We start from the raw sequence: 19,372 nt of genomic DNA, 5'->3' as shown, positions 1-19,372 counted from the left end.
ATACTCCTGGGGCACGACAACTATTGCATTCTTGATGACAAAGTTGAGAAAAGCGTCGAGGCTTAAAACTAACCAAATTGCCGGAAACGTGAGTCTATTCCAGGTATTTTCTCAACTCTATTAATCCATTGATCGTTATTTTTTTTTTAAATTTAAGAATTAATTTCTAATACTTGGTTTGATATCTATGTAGACATGGATATATGACCACTACCCCAGTCTGAAATTGGCAGATGTGAACACAGCGTGAGAGAGAGGTACACCGAGAGGAACAAAGTACAAGTTCAATGACAATCATTCAAGGACAAAGGAGCAGAAGTTGGTTAGCTTGAGGAGAAATTAGACTCACTTAAGGCGTCAGAGGTATGCTTTGATCCATACAAGGAAGACAGAGCTAGTGGACATATAGCGGATAGCTCCGACTTGTCCCATTATTTTGGACTGTTGTGGCACCCCACAAGTTATGTGATGTACAATGGCTCCAGGGTGATGCGACAACATGGTACTTGCCAAACAGTACCATGGCATCACATGAATAGCAAGTTCAAGTTGGACGTGGAGCATAGCGAGTCTAACCAGAACAACATCAAGGTAGTTTACTCTGGTACACCATCTGTTACTGAACATTGGGATAAGAGGCAGTACCACATGGTGAACACTGGAAGAGTTGTCACCCGAGGTGATGAAAATGCTCTAGGCTATATGGAGTGGTACCAGGATCATTCACATCTTCGTGTAATCCGTGAACTTAAAGCAAAGACGACCTCGGCTTCCATTTACAGATGTATCATCAAAGAAAAACCCCCAGGTTATGATAAAATGGTGTGTATGGTTATGACTTTTTCCTCTAATATTACGATTCAATTTCTTAGTTGAACTCCATTTGATGTTTTGTCAATTAAAAAAACAGGTGAATAGGTTCAAGGTTTTGTCCAAATGGTGCGCTGATTGCATAACGGCTGATAGCCCGTGCCAATTGAGAAGATAAAAAAAAGCACAGGGATGATTGATAATGTTGATAATGAAGAGTATGCAACTGATTTTGGGGAGAAAGTGACGAAGAACCCACCCAAGAAAAAAGCATCAAAGGAGAAAAAATGATCTCACGATTCTTCAAGCTCTCATGCCAAAGGAAATATTGAGGGAGATGAAGGTGATGCTGGTAATAATGCGGGTCGTCCGGGTCGTGTTAAGCGTTCTAAAACTTTAGCTGACAATACTAAGAAGAAAACTAGGAATTAGGTGATAATGTGTTGTTCGATTTTATGGATTATGTTGTTTAAACAGTTTCTTTCGGATTATGATGTTTTAAATACTTGTTTTGGATTATATGTTCTTAAGTTTATGGGTTATGAATGTATTTTGAATTATGTTTATTACTTGATTGTTTGAAACTGCTGAATTTTTCACCATGATCGGAGGATACATATCAACCTTACCTACCGATTCTGGTACAATTTCAAAACATTGTGAGATACGTTCAGAATCGGTAGTAATGTTATCAACCTTAACTACCAATTCTGATGACTTTTCAAAAAAAAAGGTCAGATAGGTCCATAATCGGAAGTACAAATGTTAACCATTTCTACGGATTATAGTTGCTTCATTTTTATTGTTCTTCTGAACATAAATAACCTTATAATCGGACACAAAATTTTATCATTGTCTACCGATTAACGTGGGGTTTAAAATCGATAATAAGCTACCGATTATGGTAGTTCCCAAATTTGAAAAATTTGAGATTTTTTCAAATATCAATTTTGAGGCAACTCCAAAATCGGTAGACATATTAACTCCACGTCTACCGATTACGGTAGTTCCCAAATTCGAAAAAGTTGAGATTTTTTCAAATATCAATTTTGGGGCAACTCCATAATCGGAAGACATGGTAACCAAATACCTTCCGATTGTAGTTTCTTTTCAAAATAACAAAACTTTCAAACTACATATGTACACAATAACCTCCGATTATCCTAACATCTACCGATTACGAAAATAAAATACCGATTGTATTTTTATCTACCAATTTTGGAGGATATATTTGCCATTTCAAAAAGTCAGAGATAAGGGATGGCTTCATTTTAGGATTGGGTGACCCTATTTTGTCTTATTAGTCGCTCGTAATTCAATCAGGGTCGCCCCTATTGACTCGAGGAAAAAAAAACCTAGTCAAAGGCAAATCCGTCCTATACGAGTCTATAACTCTATATATACAGGGGCTGTTTGGTAACTATTATTTTAATGGATTATCAGTCCATAATCCATTATAATGGATTTTATGTGTGTTTGGTAACCATTATAATAACTGATTATTTTAATCATAAATAAAAAAATTTATTATTTCCATAAACAGAAAAAAATTGTTTTAAAAATTTATTATAATCAATTATTTTTTCTAACAAACTCAAATTGAATTTTTTTTTCTTATTTTCTCTAAACTATCAAGAGAGATATAAAAAAACAACATATGACTAAAAAAATATCATAAATTATTATTCTTTCCTCTGTTTTTTAAGATCATTATTCTAAGATAATCAATTATTTAAAAAAAATGTTTGGAAAAATTTATTTTTAAAATCATAAATAGATAATCATAAATTTTATCAAAGAAGACCATGTATATGGATGAAAGATGAAAAACGGGAAAGTCTCCTGTTTTACACGTGAGGGAAAACTACCAAAAATAAAATTAAAAAATACTAAATGGTTTTCGTCTCTCACCTCAGAACTTGCTCCTCATTTTGGTTTGGTCCTTTTTCTTCTGTGATACACTCTCCAAAAATGAATCTCAGTATCCTGTTAGATCTGACAAGAGACGTAGAAAATCTGAATTATTTGATTCTAGAATTTTAAAATCATGGCGAGGAGATGATGATGTTGGGTGTATCATTGGGTAAATCATCCAATTTGATATACTGAAGCTCAAATTTAAGAATTTTTCCGAGAGGCTGATGCTTATCTGGATAGTAAACCACTCCCAACGTTGTTCGCTACTACTTTGAATGCATTTAAGGTAATCAATTTTTTTTTTCTTCTTTTTTCTTTTTAGAATTTTGATAATGAATGGGAAATGCAATTTTTATTATGTTTATGATCAGATTAAACAGAAAATTCTGAGTTTCATTTGATTTTTGCTTAGATTTTCAATTTTAGTAATGTCAATCGGTAATAGGAAATGGTTAAGTTGTTCAGTAGTCTCATCAAGTGAGATTTGGGAGTATGAGTTAGATATCTCAAATTTTGTGGCTCAAAATGATGCATAAGCTTTTATCGGGTTTTTGCTGTTAACTTGTTGGATCATGGTGAAACAAAAAATTACTGGTTTCATGTTTTAATGATAGGAGTTGCGGAAAGAGTTAACTTCCAAGGACCAAGAGCAGTATTGGTATATTAAGACTGAGCCAATGCACTTGGTACCTTCACCTTGCTGTATTGGCTTTTGTGCTTGGAGGATACACTGTATCCAAAGGTGAGGGGTTGTTCCTTGGTTGGTTACTTAAGGCTACTTGTTTCTCATGAACTTAGGCAGAAGCTTTTTGTTTTCTGCTTGTGCAGATGATTTTCAGCCATGGATTAGTTGGGGACACTATGTATCTCCTATGATGTACGCCCAAAAAGCCACAGCCATAAACGAGTTTCTTGATGAAAGACTGGACAAGGTATGCTTGCTTACTCTTAAATGACAGTTCCTTTTCTACTGAATACTGTAATTTCTTCAACATTAGATAAGCAATTAACCTTTTTTGCTTTTATAGGGAATTCATTTTTTTGCTAAAAGTCATGACCTAAACATAATTATGATTTTCTTTTCTCTAGTACAGCGTCTACCAGAGTCGATCCCCGTTTCTGGTCAATCCAGTCAGAAAGGCCCTTCTCAAGTCAGAAGCTTGTTTCGGACAAACAACTGGTTTTGGATTTTTGTTGTGGCACTGTTTGCACTTTATATTGTCTTCAATGTTCTTTTCATGCAAGCCGTAAGCCATGTTTTTTATTTCATATATTGGTGTTGTTTTCGTGTTGGGGACATACTTTCTATATGCTAACACTTAATCCTGAAAATGGATTTGCAGCTTTTGGTGAGTCGAAAGCGTTGATTGCAGATCAGGATGAGGATGAAGTAAGATGTCAAAGAACATCCGGTTACAGGAGATTAGTGGTTCAAATGTAACAGAACCAAAAAGTGGAATGGTTCTACTAGGTTGATATGCCTGCTGTGAGTCACTTATCAAATGAAGATCTTGTGTGTGGTATGTTTTTTGTTGACTTTCGAAGTGCGTGAGTCTTATTGTGAGTTTGTTAATTAGGAAATGAAGTCTTAAAGGAATCGAAGAAACTCATCTCCAGTTTTGAAGAGATGTTAGGGGCTTTCAGACCAGGGTGTATTGATAGCATTAGTTGCTGTTAGTGGTGCTGGAAAAACTACCTTGATGGATGTTCTAGCTGGAGGTACATTGAAGGAACAATTAACTTATCTGGATATCCAAAGAACCAAGCAACTTTTGTTCGATTAGTGGGTTACTGTGAACAAAATGATATCCATTCACCTCATGTCACTGCTCGTGAATCTCTTTTGTAGTCGGCCTGCCTTCATCTCTCTGCTGATGTTAGAAAGGAGACACCAAAGGTATTTCAGAGATATCATCTTTTAACAATCTTTCTTTGAGAAATTATATTTGTTTATTAGAAATAAAGGTGAGTATCTGTGGAGGTCATATTGTTCAATAGTGAATATGACTTTGGCCTTTTGTGGATCTCATTGAACTTGCATTTCTACTCTAGTCATATCTTAGATGTTTGTTGACGAGGTCATGGATTTGGTTGAGCTTCGTCCATTGAACAATTCTCTTATTGCCTGGAGAAGACAGTCTTTCAACTGATCAGAGAAAGAGACTCACCATAGCCCGTAGAGTTGGTCGCTAATCCATCATCATCTTCATGACGAGCCAACAAGACCTGCAGAATTTGCTTGGGCCTGTGTATTCTGTTATTTTTCTCTTTGGAGCAGGTAATGTTGCTTCAGTGCAGTTGAATGAATAACTTGTCGAGGGGTATCTCTGGTGGACAAAAGAAGCGTGTGCAACAGGTATGTATATTACAGAAGTAATGTTCAGAAATTGCTCTTTGTGTAGTTACTACTTAAAAGTTATAACTGTATTTGTTGATCCTGAATGCAGGAGAAATTCTGGTGGGGCTAGCAAAAGCTCTCTTCATAGATGAGATATCAACCACCGGGCTAGACAGTTCGACTTACCTTTTGGATTGTTAAATTCATGAAACAAATGCCTTATGTGGTGGATGTGACTATGATCATATCTCTCCTGCAATCTGGTCCAGAACCATCTGAGCTCTTTGATGACATTGGCCTACTTTCGGAGGCTGAAGTTACCTACTGAGGACCCCGTGAAAATATTCTTGAGCTCTTTGGAAACATGGGATTCAAAAGCCCTGAAAGGGAAGGATTTGCCTGAGTTTCTGCAAGGTATGATTACTCGTAAATGACAATTCTTTCTCTACCGAGTACTAAAATTTCTTCACTATTTGATAAACGACTCGCCTCTTTTTTTAAGGGTATTCATTTATTTTTCTTGCTAACAGTCATGACCTAAACATAACAATGATTTCCTTTTCTCCAATACAGCCTCTACCCGAAGTTGATCTCGTCACTGGGCAACCCACAGTTGGAAAGGCCTTTCTCAAGTTCAGAGGCTTGTTGTTGACAAACAACTGGTTTGGTTTCAGACAGCTCACCGAGAGAAAAAGATACACAGCCCCGTTTTAGCTTTTCAGTTTGAGTTTTTCTTATTTCAGTTGGGTTCCTCATTTTTAAATACTTTCAGTATGTACATAGAATTTACAATTTCATTAGAGTTGAGACTTTTGGTGATGGTTGGCTTCCAGAAATTGTCGGCGAAGCAATTCATGGAAATCGCATTGATAGACAATGAAATAAAAACCTAATGTCTAAATGCAGAAACACTTTGGTTTCTACTTTTAGATGATAATTGCAGAGGTTAAAGATATTACGAATGCTGAACATTTGTTCGGAGACAAATATTACAGAAGCAGTGGCAGCCGGAGAATGTAGAGCTGCAGACAAGGAAGCCAGTTCTCAAATATATAGTTGTGTACTTACTTGACAAGGAAGAATTTTATGAAAGCGATCCAAGGTGACCAAATTAGATCAGGTAACCAATCCAACATTTGGTCGATACAAGGTGAACAATCTTTAATCAACACCACCTCCTCCCACCTAGCCACTGTCAACCAGCTCATCCACCCCACCACCAACACCTGCAACACTGACCTTATTCTATCCATCACTAGTCACACCACCACCTTGAAAAGCTTGCCTTTATCTACAATTCCCACACCAGATAAACTCATTTGGTTCCACACAAAATCAGGAACATACCCAGCCAAATCAGCCTACAGCCTGTTTCACCAACCAAACCAGGCCCAAAACCCTTCATGGCCCAGAAAATCACGCATCAAGGTCTTCCGACAAGGGATGTTCTTCACCAACGGCAAATCTATAACTCTCACCAACTAAGGTCATTTTTGCAATGACTTGCCTGAATCCGTCAACCATTTGTTATTTCAATGTTCAAAAGTGCAACTAATTTGGGATCAAATAATACCTTCTTTACAACAGCAGTTCCCCAGATCACCCACCAATTACCATACCGTGTACTTCCGTTGAAACATACCAATGGTCCCCCAATACCATCGAACTGCTTGTTTCAAATGGAGTGTCAGATTCCATATGGGCTTAACAACATCAACCACCACTGGCTCCAGGACTATCTCCAACAGCACACAACAACAATCCACAGCACCACAGGCACGCAGCTTCAATAGAGTGGACACCTCCACCACCAGGCCAAACTGCAATGGCGGGAACTCAGGCGTTTCTGTCGCAGGAGCAGTTCTTAGGAATGACACAGGAAAGATACTCTGTGCAAATAGCAGAACCTCTCAGCTTTACATCTGATATCATGGCAGAATCAAAGGCATTGCTTATAGGTCTTCATCATGTTCGTATGATGAACATATCATCCATCACCATTGAGCCAGAGTCTGTCCCTTGTCATGTTCTCACCACAAAAGCAGCACCTCCTCGGTACATTCGAGAACTACTGCAACATATACCTCACTGGAGTATTTTTCACATCTATCGAGAAGATAACCAAGCTGCAGATGCGTTAACTACGGTGCATACAAAACTCAAGCTCTAGATATGCACCCACCATTTCAAAATACAGGACCAATTAGGACTCGGTTTCCAACGTCTACTTCCTCTTTCATCAAATTTCAGAACTTCACAAAAATATAACAAAATAGAATTTCAATAGAAGGATACGATACGAGTTGCTTAAGACAGGACACAAAAGTCTACCAAAAAAAAAAAGAAAGACAGGACACCAAACATAATTTCATACCTATTATATGTTATATATCAAAAACCAATAAAAATGGAACAGAACACAGGAAATGAAAAAAGTGAATTTTATTTTACTGTAAGGAATAACGAGTTAACTGAACACAGGAAATCAAAAACCAATCCATTCTCATGTTTTTCTTCTTAGGATTCTCTGTCTCAATTGGTTCCTCTATGTGTCCTTTCCTCGCATAGGTACCAGAGTTAACTGAAACTAAGCTTTCAGAATAACTCGCTTCTGACCTAAATCCCCTTGCTCTACCCATACCTCGTTCAATAGCATTTCCATCTTTTGGGTCATATAAAACTAACTTACCAGACTCCGTTATTAGAATCTGACCATTCTTAGAAAACCACATAAACCTCAAAGAAAAGGAATGATGCATAATGTTCCTAGCAATTATTTCATGGGTGATGATATAACGTTTAATCCAAGATTCTCGAACACCATAATCTTGCATTACCCATACCTCAACAGGACCATGATCATCATCACCACCATCATCATCATCACTACCATCACCATAATCATCAGTGTCAGTATCAAACACGACGAGTACACATAGATACCCTTCTAACACTGCTGCAGTAATAAACCAATGTCCATTCTCCCTGAGTTCTATTGGCACTTCCATTACTTTGAATCTCTCATCGCTAATATCCAATGAGACTATGAGTCTTCCTTGCTCGGCTAACCAATGAATATTTCCATTAACAAGTACCCCAGATTTCCGATTAGAATAGAAAAAATAAGGGATGGTTATGAAGCTTCCCCATGAATCAGATCCTAATGTATAGACTTGGACTACAGAACCAGTGTGAGTAGAATTCAAACCAATTACCAATTTGTAATCATCATTTTTGTAATCACAACCAAAATCATAAATCCCGATATTCTCAAAAGCAATTTTATTTGTCGGTTCGCCTACCTTCTTGTATTCATGAGTGGCTGGGTTCCAAATACAGAAGAAGAATTTTGTGCAAAAACCACTACCATTACCATTACCAGAGAAGCTTCTAAAATTATACATAAGGCAAACTAGACCATTACAAGAACCTAACATTTCAACTGCATAACGTGAAGATATATAAGGGTACCACATTTCAGATAAAGTAATTTCATTCTCCTCACACAGAGATGGTCCAAAATCTAATGAATCATAACTTACCGAGTAAATTGCATCAAAAGAACAACCTCCAAGGATGAGATTGTTAGAGATATTTCTATGGGGGCTAAAATTAAGATGCATTTTAACAAAATCAGGATCTGAAATCAATGAAAACCATGTCTTACAAACACACTTACATACGAAGGTTGATTTCACCGGTAATCTTAAGAAGATTTGGAGGCAAATCTCTTCTGGAATGCTTGACATCGTTCTTCTCATTCTCAATTGATCACAAAACTGAACTGATTTTGGATACCGCTGATTCAGATAGACACCTAATTTGCAGATGAGTATGACACAGGAAAATAATACTGGGGTTTTACGTTTTAGGGTTTTAGGATAGTAGAAGAAGATGAATTGGTTTGAATAGGACCGAGTAACAGAACCTCAAGGTTTAAATAGGCTAAATCCACATACTGTTATTCACAGGCCTTTGCATGATAAGGGGTAAACAAATGCAATAAGGAACTTCAAGGTTTGGAACAAGGAGAACCACCAAATCAAATTTAAACAACAAATCCAATGGCTGAATTAAAAAGTACACCCATTAGAATCTTTTTTTGATTAGATAATTTGTTTGGAAAATTTTAAAATAAATAAGTGGAAGATTCAGGTTAGGATTCTAAGTCAAGATATTCGTTCCTTTAAATTTAATTAAGAATTTGTTAGACCATTGTTCGGTCGAACTCGCAAGCGTTCCTATCTCAAACTTGTTTGTCAAATTTCGTTGTTAAAATTATAAGTCTTGATTTCTAGTCTACTTATATCCATGTCTCGGATTAGGATAGAATGTGTAGTTGAGTTTTAGACTTCACGGAGTTTATCGATTGAAGACGAAGAAGTAATAAGGGGAGCTTATGGAACTTCATCAACAAAAGGTATGTGAAGACTTGAACTCATCTATCACTCAGAAGTCTAATCTATTCTATCTCCTATTGAGACAAATTCGTATAGCTATATAGACTTTACATTATACACATTTTATATTTCGAGTTGAGTTTAACTCGCTTGTATCTTTCTCGAAATATGTGTTGGAAAGCTTTTTGCTTTAACCACGTTCATCATCATTCTTGACGAAAGTCAAAAGATGATCATGTGAAAATCACCTGGTAACATCTTACATGATTTGTGTGAGACAATCATTTGATATAGACTCGGAATATTTCGTATTGATCATTCGATCACTTAAAAATTGCTTATAAATTAATAGTTTGTGTGAGACGTCTATTGTCGTCTTCTAAGAATGTTTCAATGATTGAAATGGGAGTTAAGATCTAAAACCCATGTCTGGATACATTATGGTTTGTGTACTAAGTATGCGAACTTTTTTTATTGGAATTCAGGATCGGAAGTTAAGTTTGCATACCCGTTTGCAAACTTATTCAACTGTTAAGTCAAGGTACTTAAGTTTGCATGCCCGTTCACAAATTGATTTAACTGTTGAAGTATGGGAACCAATTTTGTGTACCCGTTCGCAAACGCTTTCAACTGAGTTCGGTCTGGAGGTAACATTTGCGTACCCGTTTGCAAACTATCGGCTTGTGACCAATGTCCGGAACTTAAGTTAGCGTACCCGTTTGCAAATTTAAGTGATTCACGGTTCTAAAATCGGTTAAGTATGATTTTATACTCATGAACAAATACATTTGTATATTAAGGAATGCAATCTTTGCAAACCGTGGCTAAAATGTTCATGAACTGATTCTTTTGAATCAATTCGATTTTGTTTCCATTGTGTCTTGTATACTTCTATGAGAATATAAACAATTGAACAACTCTATGAGTAACACAATTAGATTCATTTGACTATCAATTGATCTATAAGTGTTAAGATGAACATGGTTAATACAAAAGTGTTCATATGGCTAACTTCGGTTAACTATTATTGAGCCAACTCAATGTACACGTTTAGGTACGGTTACCCATATCTAAATGAAGGTATATTCCATTTGTATGTAACAAGCTAAAACCATCTATATAAGGGAGAACTCTAGCAACTGGGAAATCTAATACCCACACCTCCTGTATGATACTAGTTGCAACTAGAGTCGATTCTCCTTTGACCTAGGTTTTTCCTAAAACCATTATAGGTTAACGAATTAAATACTTCATTGGGATTTTGAAGCCATACCCAACTAATTTCTCTGTAGTTGTGTGTTCTGATCTTACTTGTTCTATCGTATTGAGTACCATCTTCTCTAAGATTTGCTCGAGATTTATCTCCGATAGGTAAGATATAAAAAATAATCACAAAGATCTTCGTCTCATTCTTTGTGATTCCACAATAACTTGTTCTACTACCATATAGTTAAGTTATTGTGAGGTGGTTGATATTTCTAACTTCGGTCTGGACTGTAGTTGAACCCCAATCAATCTCATACTGACTCAAGGTACAGTTGCGCTCCTTACGTCTCTGATCCCAGCAGGATACTACGCACTTAATTCCCTTAGCTGATCTCACCCACAACTAAGAGTTGCTACGACCCAAAGTCGAAGACTTTAATAAACAAATCTGTATCACACAGAAAAGTCTACAATAATAGATAAATCTGTCTCCCACAGAAATACCTACGAGTTTTGTTCTGTCTTTTGATAAATCAAGGTGAACATGAACCAATTGATAACCCGGACTTATAGTCCCGAACAATAGCCTAGTATTATCAATCACCTCACAATAATCTTAATTGACGCGGCGAAAGAAGATATTGTGGAATCACAAACGATGAGACGAAGATGTTTGTGACTACTTTTATATCTTGCCTATCGGAGATATTAATCTCAAGCCAATCATTATGATTGTACTCAACACGATAGAATCAGCAAGATCATATCACACAACTACGAGAAAGTAGTATTGGCCTGGCTTCACAATCCAAATGAAGTCTTTAAGTCGTTAACCTAGTTTTCAATAAGAAACCTAAGGTTAAAGGAGAATCAACTCTAGCCAATACAACTAGTATCACACGGAAGGTGTGGGGATTAGGTTTCCCAGTTGCCAGAGTTCTCCCTTATATAGTCTTTTAAATCAGGGTTTGCAATCTTGGTAATAAAGCATTCAATATTCACCGTTAGATGAAAACCTGATTAGATTCAAGCTAATATCTTTCAACCGTTGGATCGAAAACTTAGCTTGTTACACACAAATGAAATGCACGATTTTAGGTTTGTGTAACCTTACCAAAACATGTACATTTGTTGGTTCAACAATAGTTAACTAAATGGTTAGCCATATGATCACTTTCATATCAACCATATTCTTCTTCACCATAACTAGTTCAAATGACTCAAATGAACTAGTTAGAGAGTTGTTCAATTGCAAGGAAATCTTATGTAATACACAAGACACAGTTGAAGGAAAAACGATTTGATTTACTCGAATCGGTTCATGAACTTTATAGCCACGCTTTGCATTTAACATTCCTTAGTTAATATAAATAAGTTCACAAATAATCGTCTTTAGATATAACCAACTTAAGTTCGCAGACTTAGTTCTCGGACTTAAGTTCCCGGAAGGAGTTCTCAAACTCTAGCAGATTTTCTCGGGTCGAGAACTTCCCCAGTTCGCGGACTGGGTTCGCGGCTCTTGTGGTTCTCTTGATCAACAAAGTTCGCAAACTTCGGTTCAAGGAAAAAGGACTTATACATATATGTGTTTTCACACAATGCTTATATCCACCATTGGTTGTATAATATAAACTTTCAATTTCAATCATTGAAACATTCTTAGAGGACGTTATATAGTTGTTATTCACAAACCATTTTTCGTTAAAGCAATTTTCAAAGTGATTGAAACACAACATGAATTTCGTCACCAGGTAAAAATGAACTTGGCCAAAGCGAAAGCTTAGCAACACATATTTCGAGAAATAGATAGGCAAGATAAACTCAACTCGAAATATCAAATGTGTATAATCGAAGTCTATATAGCAAAATGACTTTTGTCTCAAGAATAGGAGATAGAGTAGATAGACTTTTGAGTGATAGATAAGTTCAAGTCTCCACATACCTTTTAGTCGATAAAGTTCCACCAGTTCCTTAAGTAGTCCTTCATCTTGTATGATGATTGCCATGGAGTTCTTGATCTCAACTACACTTTCTAACCTAGTCCGAGACTTAGCTATAGTAGACTAGAAATCAAGACTTATAGTTTTGATCACTAACATTGACAAACATGCTTGAGATAGCAACGCGTGCGAGTTCGACCGAGAAATGCTCTAATAGTAAGCCAAAGTCTGCAGCATCTTAATACAGTGTGGTGTTCAAATATGGACTAGGTCCCGGGGTTTTTATGCATTTGCGGTTTCCTCGTTAACAAAACTTCTGGTGTATGTGTTATTTCTTTTACGCATTATATTTGTTTATATAATCGAAATATCATATGTTGTGCGTAGTTCAATCAATTGGTAAATCCAACCTTTGTTTGTTGATTGAAATGGATTGACACTTGAAAATTGATCTTTGGAACCGTTCAAGTTGTTTCCTATAATAATCAGGCTCGCGGATTTTTATCTGTTTGATTTGCTGATTACATAGAGAAACAAAGATACAACTCTTGGATATATTTTCCTTGATTGAGTCTGACTGTCTAGCTGATTCTCTTAGAATTATACTGGAGTTTTTCCATATAGATTGCCTAAATGAAATATTGGATGTTATTAGACCCCTGTTATTTCATAATTATTGGTCGATCTCATTATCTTTTGGGTATAAATATATCTCATTTTATAATTACTAAAACAAAATTAGAAACGAAATCAGAATATCATGAGGACATTTAAAAATGTCCATGAAATCAATCTTTCATAGTTAATGGTGCAATTACTCTTTCATAATGAAGTGATTTAGTTGATGTGGTAAACAAAAATGTGTGAAACGGTGTAAGATCACATTGCACCTGGCTAATATACAAAAATCCTAAACATGTCGTCCTAAAAACGAGGTCAATCCTTACGTTTAGTTGACGCTATCTAAAGTATCCTATTCAGTTTTCATCTGATTTTTAGGTAACTGGTAAAACCTCGAATTACAACTAGAATATAAGGACTACAAATTGCCCGTATAATAAATCTAGAAGGATTTTGAGGTTTTGGCCACGCCAATTAAAAGACGAGACACTCTCTCACAAATATTAGCTAAACTAACAACAACTATATTATGGTTAATTTGAATGACTCGTAAACCTACAAAAACAAAAGTAACACATGTAGCGGACCGCAGTCATCAGCTTGCAAACTTTAACGTGGGGACAATTTTTCTTGTATTTCTATTTCAAAAAGTCAAACCCCTTCGTTTAACATTATTATTCTCGTTGCAATTTAAACTTTTCTCATGGTTGTTTTAAAATGGGGAAAAGTTTGGATTACATTCAGAAATAGGCATGATTTTTACCGTGATTGACAAATCGAAGCCCGTTTTCATTCTTTTGCACTTTGCAAATATAGGCATATCGTCGACTTTTCCATCCATCTTGGTTAAGTCCGGCAGAAGTTTACTTATTCACCGTATACTCGTTGCCATGTTGACCCTCTACGTCATTTTTTAGGGTTCGTCGATCTTGGTTCAGGATCGTTTCACCATTTTATGCTTGTTAAATCATTTCCCAACTGGGCTTATCATTCCCAAGTGTCTTGGGGGTTTTCGGTTGCTAGGAAATCAACCTTATAAAACATTATTCAGGTTCCTCGAACCCGGTTCAGGATCATTACACATATTTCGGATTCGTCGAGCCTGGTTCAGGTTCGTTACATCGCTTTAGGATCGTTGAACCATTAATTTACTCTACCCATCAAGAAGATGTAGTTCATGGTGTATAAGACTTTTTAATATGTGGGATAACTGTCACCTTGCACCTAACTGGATGTAATCAAAAGACTGTCAAAACATGCCTAGATTTGCAAAGTGAAAAATAAAAGGGGCCTAGATTTGAGAAGCGCAAAAAGAGAGAAACTTGTTTTTGTATAAAGCCTAAAAACATTCTAGCCCACTTCATCCGAATAAACTCTCTATGTATGCAACTAACATACAATTAATATACTACCAGATAATATTTTTAATTGATTAAGTATAATATATAAATTAACAAAATTTCTTTTTATACCAGATCTGAGCAAGATTTCTTTTCTTTTTAAGTTTTAATTGAATAAAATTAGTTTTTTTTTGTTGTTGAAGTCTTTTGACATATTTTTTTGCTATTTGGAGCAATTTTTCTTCGTCATTTTTGAAAAAGCGGGGGTAAAAAAACCACACCCAATAATTCATTCGGCAATATGTATGGACTGAACTCCAATATAATTCCGAGAGCACCAACTTAAAAGCGAGCTCAATCAAGAGATATATCAAAGAGCTTTATCTTTATTTTTCAATGCAATCAGCAAACCGAACAGATAGAAATCCGTGAGCCTGATTGATATGACAAATAACTTGGACAGTACCAAAGACCAGTGCCTAAGTGTCAATCAATTTATATCCATCAAACAAGGTTGGATTTATCAACTGATAGAACTACGCACAACCTGTGATATTTCAATTATATAAATAAATATAATGCGGAAAAAATAACACATACACTAGAAATCTTGTTAACGAGGAAACCGCAAATGCAGAAAAACCTCGGGACCTAGTCCAGATTGAACACCATATTGTATTAAGCCGCCACAGACACTAGCATACTACAAGTTAACTTCAGACTGGAATGTAGTTTAGCCCTAACCAAGTCTCACACCGATTAAGGTACAATCGCGTTCCTTACGCCTCTAGAACCACGCCGGATTCTGCGCTCTTGATTCCCTTAGCTAATCTCACCCACAACTAAGAGTTGCTATGACCCAAAGACGAAGACTTATGAACAAATGTGTCTCCCACAGATAAGTCTATTCATATGGATAAATGTGTCTCCCACAGAAAAACCTACAAAGTTTTGTTACGTCTTTTGATAAACCAAGGTGAACAGGAACTAATTCATAATCATGTCTTATACTCTCGAAGAGCGGCCTATAAATACCAATCACCTCACAATAACTTAACTATATGGTAGTAGATGAAGTTATTGTGGAACCACAAAGTATGAGACGAAGAACTTTATGATTAGTTTTTATATCTTACCTATCGGATATAAATCTCGAGCAAATATAGGCACGATAGAACAAGTAAGAACAAAATATGCAACTACTAAGAAAATAGTTGGATCTGGCCTCACGAATCCCAAATGAAGCCTTCAAGTCGTTAACCTAATATGGGATTAGGTTTTCCAGTTGCTAGAGTTTTCCCTTATATTGTCTTTCAAATCAGGGTTGCTTACAACCAAAAGCTAAGTTAGCTTAGTAACAAAGCATTCAATATTCACCGTTAGATGAAAACCTGCTTAGAAATAAAACAATTAATCCCCACCATTAGATGGTCTTAGCTTGTTACACACAAATGAAATATACCTTCACTTAGATATGGGTAACCGTACATAAACGTATATATTGAGTTGGCTCAATAACAGTTAACTGAAGTTAGTCATATGAACACTTTTGTGTTAACCACATTTATCTAACACTTCTAGATCAAATATGATGACCAATCAATCATGAAAGATAATCAAATGAATCTAGTTGTGTTCCACATATCATCTTTTGACTTAATATTTAGTTTCCAACAAATGAATATTTCCAACTAAACTCGACAAGAATAATGATGAGTGTAGTTAAAGAACAAAACTTCCAACATATATTTCGATAAATAGATAAGCGAGATACACTCAGCTCGAAATATCAAATGTATACAATCTAAAAGTATATATAGCTATACGACTTAGTCTCATTAGAAGATAGAGTAGAATAGACTTCTGAGTGATGGATAAGTTTTAGTCTCCATATACTTTTTGTTGATGAAGTTCCTCCAAGATCTCCTCAGTAGATCTTCGTCTTCAATCGATGAACGACGTGAATTCTAAAGCTCAACTACACAAACTATCCTAATCCGAGACATAGCTATAAGCATACTAGAAATCAAGACTGTAGTTTTGATCAACTAAACTTGACAAACAGGCTTGAGATAACAACGCTTGCGAGTTCGACCGGGAAGTGATCTAACAATCTCCCACTTTGTCAATCTTAGTGACAAAACTATCCATACATATGGATTACAAAAAAAATAAACTTTGTAGCTTCTCAGCCATCATGCTTGATTTCTTTGGTTCTTCGGCATTCCTTGAATCGTTCGCTGCTCCAAGTACTCCAGCGACTTTGAACGTGTTCAACTCAGCATCATTGTTGTTGAATATCCGTAGCCATAACAATAAGAAAACAGTTGTTCTCAATCATTGTTGGTATTATTACACAACATCAAATTCCAATTGCATCACAACTTTGACAATAATACTACGGTGATATGTATCACTCCCTCTTAGTCAATACTTCATCATACAATGAAAACCACCCCCCATTACACAATGATCCATAAACCATATGTATGTAGTGTGAACTACCAAATAATTCTCCCCCTTTTTGTCAATATAAATTGGCAAAGGTACGAAAACTATGGGATCATAATGAAACTCTCAAAGATATAATTCATGACTAAAAGAGAATATATCAACTTTGTTTCGATGATTTCACATAGTCGAAACTTAGAGTATTCATCAAGGAGTTTATAAAGATTCAAGATAACTCCTAAAGTCCTACAATATTCCACAGTCGCACTCCCCACAAAGATTTGGCAACTAAGCACAACTTCAATTAAGAAATCTCCCCCATAAAATGTCATTCCTGAAAGAACAACAAGAGCGGCCTTACTTTTATAAGAAAATAAGGATTTATTTGGACGTTAATAAACCACATGGATTTGTATCCGGTAAACTCGAATAAATTAATCACAAGAGTACCTTATAGATTAATTAATTTAATCGAAAATGCTCAACATAAGAGAACTTACAGAGCCACACAGTACTTTCACATAGGAGTGGATCAGAGAAAGATCAATACTGCGGAATTTTTGAAAGTTCATTCTATCTTTTATCAATATTTGCATAAAGACACAATAGACTTAACGTCTGAGCATATATGAGATAATCATAGTTTACGGACGTAGACACATATATCCCATAAAATATTTTTGCAATATATGAAACCAATAAAGGTTAATACTGCAAAATCATCTTCCAAATAACTTAGAATTTAAACAAATAAACCTAAAAGCATTGCAAGATGAAAATCATTAAAATACCTCTGTGTAATCACAATATTTGCTATTCCAAACCCTAGTTATCCTTCTTCAGCATAAAAATAAATTCTCATAAGAAGTTTCCTAGACAAGATAAAAAGTTCAGACTTATTTGATAACTTCATACCTCTCCACGACTCCATCATAAAAGGTATTATCGATATCCTTGATCCTTTTGACCGTAGAAACTCATGTTCATGAGTTAGAACATTCACCTTTCGATCAACAATGCAAGCAAGTTGACTGGCCTTGATGCAATCAGAGATGAGATTATTCTGGTTCCATATCAAGACCTTTTAATTTTCAAGGATTTTGGTCTAACCATCAATGAGATGATTTATTTGCAGTTGTAGGTTTGCAAATTCGACCTTAAAGTCATTCTGAAAATGAATTAAATCCTTGACTGATTTAGCAATCCAATAGTTGTACTCTTTCCTTGCAGTCATCTTCTTCATAACAAGTTCTTAAACCGAACTGCATCCTTTGATATCTTCTTTATATCAATATTTTCCACTTCTTGAGATCTTGAAAGGTTCTCCATATATATATATATATATATATATATAAATAGGGATGAAAAGAAAACAATATAATATTTATATGTTTGTAAACAAGAGAAGGAAACCCTTATTATGGAAACCCTATAGAAACTCTTAAGAACAAGAATACACAGACGTTCAAGACCGGTTATGGAAAGTTAATGGGTCAGCAAGGATCCAAAATAAGGAAACACACTCTGTTTTCAGATATCTCATATGTTTTCATAGATCTATAATTTAGAAGATTCACTTTTAAATTAGAGCACATGAAACGATCAACAAGATACATCAGTTACTAGGAGTCAAGATATGACTCAACATTCATGTTTGGATGGTAAAATATTTTCACCTCCAAACACGAATATGATGGTGATTAAGTTGATGATCGAACTGCTCCCTTTCTCTCTTCGTAAATAGAATATTGGGGGGTACCTGCAAAAAACCCTCTGATGCTTAACTTTGCAAAAGTTTTTCACAAGAGTTTTAGTAGAGCAGATTGCTTACCTTTTAGGGTTGTGATACCATATATTTATATGTTTCAAATCAGGGTCTTACCCTCATTTCGAGGTAAGCATGAATTATCTTAATTTTCCCTGCATGCCTCCTGGCATAAATTACATTAACTTCCCTGCATGCCTCCTGGCATAAATTTCATTAACCTGCCTGCATGCCTCCTAGAATGCTCCAGAATATTGCCTGTATGAGTTGGTCAATAAACCTTCCAGAAACTTCCTCTAGGGTTACAAAATTAATCACGAAAAATGGTGTAAAGGTTGGCCCAAACAAATGGGTGTAATGCCAAGCCCACAGTTGGGCGTCCAAATCCGCAAGACCGATAGTATGGGGTGGGAAAATCCAGTGAGCCATTGGCTTTGCTCGGCTAGCAATTATGTTGGACGAGTCAACTCGGCTTGGCCCGGTGGGGTATAAACATCCAGCAATTTGAAGTAGCGGGGCTGAAAAATCCAAGGACCACTGAAGTAAGTTATGCCGAGAATCACAGGAGGAAAATCATGAACGAC

The 19,372-nt window shown here is 35.9% G+C and overlaps 1 protein-coding gene and 1 long non-coding RNA gene across 5 annotated transcripts; one reads left to right on the top strand and one right to left on the bottom strand.

Annotated features, from left to right (window-relative positions):
• The first annotated feature begins 2,714 nt into the window (after positions 1-2,714).
• LOC113303967 lies at positions 2,715-5,988 on the top strand. 4 transcript variants are annotated; one of them, XR_003337933.1, is made up of 9 exons: positions 2,715-3,013; positions 3,345-3,469; positions 3,556-3,659; positions 3,817-3,974; positions 4,071-4,213; positions 4,305-4,624; positions 4,780-5,083; positions 5,175-5,479; positions 5,639-5,988. It is a non-coding gene; the product is annotated as an uncharacterized LOC113303967 (long non-coding RNA). The 4 variants fall into 4 exon arrangements; XR_003337931.1 differs by having other exon boundaries at positions 3,342-3,469; positions 3,822-3,974; XR_003337932.1 differs by having other exon boundaries at positions 3,342-3,469; positions 4,806-5,083.
• A 1,524-nt stretch (positions 5,989-7,512) lies between these two features.
• Positions 7,513-8,688, bottom strand: LOC113306458 (F-box/kelch-repeat protein At3g06240-like). Its single transcript, XM_026555391.1, has one exon. It carries the CDS (start codon positions 8,686-8,688, stop codon positions 7,513-7,515), a length of 1,176 nt encoding a protein of 391 aa, XP_026411176.1.
• Between the last annotated feature and the right edge of the window lie 10,684 nt (positions 8,689-19,372).

This window comes from Papaver somniferum, chromosome 8 (genome assembly GCF_003573695.1).
Source record: "Papaver somniferum cultivar HN1 chromosome 8, ASM357369v1, whole genome shotgun sequence".
Classification (NCBI taxonomy): Eukaryota; Viridiplantae; Streptophyta; class Magnoliopsida; order Ranunculales; family Papaveraceae; genus Papaver; species Papaver somniferum.
This window is presented reverse-complemented; position numbering and strand designations above follow the sequence as displayed.

Coding starts and splice junctions, on each gene's coding strand:
- LOC113306458 (XM_026555391.1), bottom strand. CDS start 8,688: ATGCATCTTAATTTTAGCCCCCATAGAAATATCTCTAACAATCTCATC.